This window comes from Octopus bimaculoides, chromosome 10 (assembly GCF_001194135.2).
Source record: "Octopus bimaculoides isolate UCB-OBI-ISO-001 chromosome 10, ASM119413v2, whole genome shotgun sequence".
Classification (NCBI taxonomy): domain Eukaryota; kingdom Metazoa; phylum Mollusca; class Cephalopoda; order Octopoda; family Octopodidae; genus Octopus; species Octopus bimaculoides.
The window spans coordinates 70,078,429-70,083,953 of NC_068990.1; the positions used below are offsets into that span (position 1 = coordinate 70,078,429).

At 36.3% G+C, this 5,525-nt stretch overlaps 1 protein-coding gene across 1 annotated transcript in view; it reads left to right on the top strand.

The window, feature by feature from the left end:
- Positions 1-5,525, top strand: part of LOC106882365 (epidermal growth factor receptor) — a 205,829-nt gene that overhangs the window by 169,148 nt on the left and 31,156 nt on the right. Inside the window, exons 11-13 of the mRNA XM_052971277.1 lie at positions 1,651-1,850; positions 3,392-3,519; positions 4,725-4,893. Of these exons, the coding sequence (XP_052827237.1) occupies positions 1,651-1,850; positions 3,392-3,519; positions 4,725-4,893 (497 nt within the window). The remainder of the gene's footprint in view (positions 1-1,650; positions 1,851-3,391; positions 3,520-4,724; positions 4,894-5,525) is intronic.

Here is a 5,525-nt window from a genome sequence, read left to right on the forward strand (position 1 = left end):
TATATATATATATATATATATATATATATATATATATGGCTGTGTGGTTAAGAGGCTCACTAAGCAATCACATAGCTTCGGGTTCAGTCCTACTGCACAGCAAGTGTCTTTTACTGTAGCCTTGGGCCAACCAATACCTTATGAGTGAATTTGGTTTACAGAAATTGTATGGAAGCCTGTTGTGTGTGTACATGTTTAAATTTATCCCCTGCTACTTGACAACCAGTGTTGGTTTATTTATACCTCCATAACATAGCAGTTAAGCAAAGAGTCTAATAGAATAAGTACCAGACTTAAAAAGTAAGTACTAGAGTGAAACTATTTGACTAAACCCTTCAAAGTAGTACCAAATTCTTCATCCAGAACTGGCCCATGGCATCAAGAACAGCTATAAGAGAAAACCAAAACAAACTGATGTGGAGGTAATATTGCACTTAAACACAATTAGGCTGTACATCTATCACTCCATCCATCCGTCCATCTGTCTAGATATATTCCGACAAAAACATACATATATATTTATATGGAGCTTAGTCAAGCCTAATTGTGTTTATCAGCATTCCCACCTCATATGTGTATATGTGTGTGTGTGTGTGTGTGTGTGTGTGTGTGTGTGTGTGTATGTATATAAATATATTGTATATAAATGTTGCAATATGTTGAATGAATTAGAGACATGCTCAGTGCATGTTGTAAAGTTGCAGAGAAAAATCAACCAACTTAGTATACATTCTCTCACTGATTCACTGTGATTACAGAGTGTGGCTTAAAAACCTTCCACATTTCACATTGATTGCTTCATAAAATATGGGAGGTTTTTCTGCCTCACTGTGTAGTATGCTTCTTATTGTTGTTGCAATCTTGTATTATAAAAAAGAAGCTAATCTCCATCTATCTGTCTGTCACATGCTATATGTGAAGGAAGGGAAGAAGGAGAAGAGAAAAAAGTTGATAAAATAGGAATACAGTGAGATAGAAAGACTGTGTGTGAAAGATAGACAGGTAATGTTGTCACCATTGATTGTAACTAACATGTTTTGGTTAAAAACACAAGAATTTTATGTGCAAGTCTGTCAACATAACGCAACACAGGCTTCAAAAATGATAAAAGACTTTCACTATATAATAATATAGATAGTTATTTTTTGGTTGTTTGTTTGTGTGTGTATGTGTGTTTCTGTATGTCTTTCAATATAGAAACAATGCAACACAGATTTTAAAAAAAAGGCTTTCACTATAATAACAGGTTGTTATTGTTGACAGAAAAACACAGTGAGAGAGAAAGAGAGAGAGAGAGTGTTTGTGTGTGTGCATGTGTGATAGACAGACATACATGCAGACAGGCAGGTAGGTTGTTGTCACCATTGTAACTAATAAGACTTTCACTATATAACAGCCTACTATTAAAGGAAGGTACATGCTTGATTAACAAATATTTTTACCAGCAGCATAGCACCAGACAAAGACCTAGTTATTTTAATTTTCGTTGTTATTTGAGTTGTTGTTGTTGTTTACTTTCTTACTGTTGTTAGCAGTGTTATTATTGTTACTGTAGTGTTTTTTCTCATTATCTTGTTTTATTTTTTCAGTAAATAACTTAAAGAGAAAATTTCATTAAAAAAAAATAAACCCTGTAATTTTCTTCTTCAGAAAACAAGACATGTGATCCTCAATGCAAGAATGGATGTTGGGGTGCTGGTCCTGAACGATGCTTAGAATGTGCCAATTACCATATTCATAAAGCAGCTCCTTGTATTGCTTCTTGTTCCAGTGTGCCATTACATTATGATGCTGGCAATAAAATATGCAAGAAATGTCATCCACAATGTGCCAACAATTGCACTGGACCTGTAAGTATATTTATACTTGTTGATATGGTGTTCATGTGTGGGGGGGGGGGCATGCATATATGTGTGGGGTGTGTGTGTATATATATATATATATATATATATATATATATATATATAGGCAAATCAAAAATAAAAGCAAAAGTCAAAAGGGCCTTCAAGGTCAAGACATATGGGTTCCCCCTTCTCCCTTTTCTCCAACAGTGGCTATTTCATGTCACAGTTGTTGTTCTAGCTATCCTCAGTTCTACAACTGGTGATGCTGTTGAAGCAGTAATTACTGCAAAGGCCGTGAACTTCCTTTAACTTTCACCTCAGAAAACTGCTGGTGGATGTCTGTTGCTACCACCCTTTCCGCCAACTTCTTTTCTGTCAGTAGGCTTTCATGTGGCCTTTATTGCAACATATGTAGCACCAGGGTCTTCTGCCTTGCAACATGAATCAGACTGACCTCTTGTCCCTCTTCTCCCACAATGGAGTATAACTGTAAGATAACCTTGTGGTCTTGAGGCCATCAGTTCCTATAAATCCATTCAGGCACCTTCTGATCACATGATGTGCACCACCTCTGCACTCATCCCCTGCAAAGTTCACAATGAGCTGAGGATTTCACTTCAACACTAACATCTTTGAGAGTGACGTTTCTGTTTTTCTTACCTGAGTACTGTGGTATCAACAAGTAAGTAGTTGTGTAATCTACTGACTCTGCCTCTCCTTTCACTTCATAACTGGCTCATGCTTTCATATCTATAGTTAGAGGAGAATACCTCCTGCCATACACCAGTTACAGCTCTCAGTAACTGCTCTTAGGTGGGGGGAGTATATACAAACATTTTTGTTTGCAAAATAGATTCTACACATCACTTTATTCTTTGCCCTTTCTTAGATAAAATCTATGAATATAATTTTACTTTCCATTAGCTGCTTCATGAGAACTTTTCTACTCATATCACCATAAACAGGAGTGGAACACAACTAGAGCCCTCACACTTGCTCCAAATACTGGGTTTTTTTTTGTTTTTTTTTATTTTTTTATATTCAGTTTCACACTTTTGCCTTTAATTGACTAATGTTCACCTCCATCCTTTGATCTTTGATATTGGCAACAGATGCTGGTGGTTGTGATTCTGTAGAAACCAGCCAAAGCCAACATATTTATTTATTAATTTTGTTTGCCTGAAACTTTCAGATGCATGAGGCCAGAGTGTATTTGAACTCTCAAGCCTGGAAGCTGATGATGGTTTTCACCAGCGAATACAACATAAGTCCATCATAGGATTAAACCCCAGATGCCACTAGTACTCACCTTTACCTTGGTATATTGAAACAATGTGAAACAAAATGCCTTGCTCAAGGACACAATGCATCACTTAGTCCAAGAATTAAACTTCTGACTCATTGATCATGTGTGTAACCACCTAACACACTAGGCCACATACTTTCAAATATCATTGTTATTAATGCTATTTTTCATTATAATCTACTTACTTCAACACATTAATATTACTATCTAATGCTTTAGTCTTTGTTTTTTTTTATTTCAGGGAGAACATGAATGTGACAGCTGTTTAAAAGTACAACATGGTCCTAACTGTATGAGTCACTGTCCACCAAACATGTTTCCAAACCAAAAAAAGATTTGTCAAGTATGTCATATCAACTGTGATGACGGGTATGTCTGCTTCCTCATTAAAAAAAAAAAAAAATCATTCCGGAATGTTCATAAATAATTATTTGTTAATCATACATGCACTTAAGGTGGCAAGCTGGCAGAATCATTAGAATACCGGGCGAAGTACTTTGCAGCATTTCATCTGTCTTTATGTTCTGAGTTCAAATTCTGCCAAAGTTGATTTTGCCTTTTATCTTTTCAGGGTCAATAAAATAAATATCAGTTGAGCACTGAGGTGAATGTAATCAGCGTACCCACTTCCCTGAAACATTTGACCTTGTTCCAAAATTTGAAACCAGTTATACACACAGTTACACCTACTCATATAAAATATATATACATTGTGTAGGAACAGGCCTGGTTGTGTGGTTAATATGTTTGCCTCCCAACCAAGTGTTTTTTGTATTCAGCCCTGTTGTGTGCCACTTGGGCATGTCTTCTAATATAACCCTAAGCCAACTGAAGCCTTCTGAGTTGATGTGGTAGACGAAAACTGCAAGAAGCCTTTTGTGTGTGTGTGTGTGTGTGTGTGTGTGTGTGTGTGTGTGTGTGTGTGTGTGTGTGCGTGTGTGCGTGCGTGTGTGTGTATGCAACCTCCTCATCTTGACATTGCATGACAGTTGTAAACCAGTGTCACCATCATACAAGCAATGTTATTTATTCTTAAACTGCCATGAAACCAAGTTTGACCATGGGGAAATATTACCTTGCTTGGAAACAACTGAGGGTTGGCAACAGGAAGGGTATCCAGCCATAGAATATCTGCCTTGATGAATTCTGTCTGTGGCATGCAAGCATGGGAAAGCTAAGTGGTGTTGAGTGATGATGACAATATGACAAAAATGATAAGCTGTCAGCAGAATCAGTGATATATCATGCAACACTCACACTGAAAAAATGTCTAATTTATTTAGTAATACTTCTCAGATGTCAAGTCAGCAGAATTGTTAGCACACAAGGCAAAATGCTTAGCAGCATTTCATCTGTCTGTACATTCTAAGTTCAAATTCCTCCAGGTTAGATTTGCCTTTCATCCTTTTAAGGTCAATAAAATAAGTACCAGTTGAGCACTGAGGTTTATATAATCAACTTAGCCCCTCCTCTGAAATTGTTGGCCTTGTGCCAGAATTTGAAACCAATATTTAGTAATACTTCTTGTAATTTTCAAATGTTTAAATATAATTATTTTCTCTCTTCTTTTCAAGATGTTCTGGCCCAAGTTCTGAACTAAAAATTGGTGGTTGTAATAGCTGTAAAATTGGACTCCAGCAGAGTGATGGCAGAGTTTTATGTTTTTCAAAGGAAAGTTCTGAATGTCCTGATGGTTTCCATCCAACTTACAAGAATAAAATGAAACAAATGAATGGCAAAATTGTAAGCCATATTTTTAATGCTTCAAGACTAACCTACCTCTGTTAGAATTTTCAGATTATTCATTGAAACTAAAATTTTATTCTTACATCAAAGACACTAGATTTCATTAAGTAAATATTTGTCTTCTAGTTGTTTCCCTAAATTCTTGTAATTCTTGATTATTTTAAAGTTTAACAGAATATTCTTGTTAGGAATATGGTCACAAAATGGTTAAACTTACATTCTATGTTAGAAGTAATTTCACTTTTAATTATATGTTTCATGTGAACTTTTCAACTCATATCAAGAAAACACCAGTGCACCCCATCCCCAAAACAAGAGTGGCACTTAACTAGAGACTTCACAACTGCTCCAAATGCTGGGCTTTGTTATTTCTTAGGATCTCTCATGGTGAAAACACATCCTTAACATAGCTAAAACCACATCCCAAACATTACCCATTCTCATCAGGACCAGATATTTCAGTCCCCAATAATCATTGATACTCTATAAGAATCAACTAAGGTACACAATGGAGTACTGGTCCCATACAAGGGACATGGTCCTGCCTCTGGCAAATAGACATATGCCCCCTCCCAACTCTCTCTCTCTCTCTCTCTCTCTCTCTCTCTCTCTCTCTCTCTCTCTCTCTC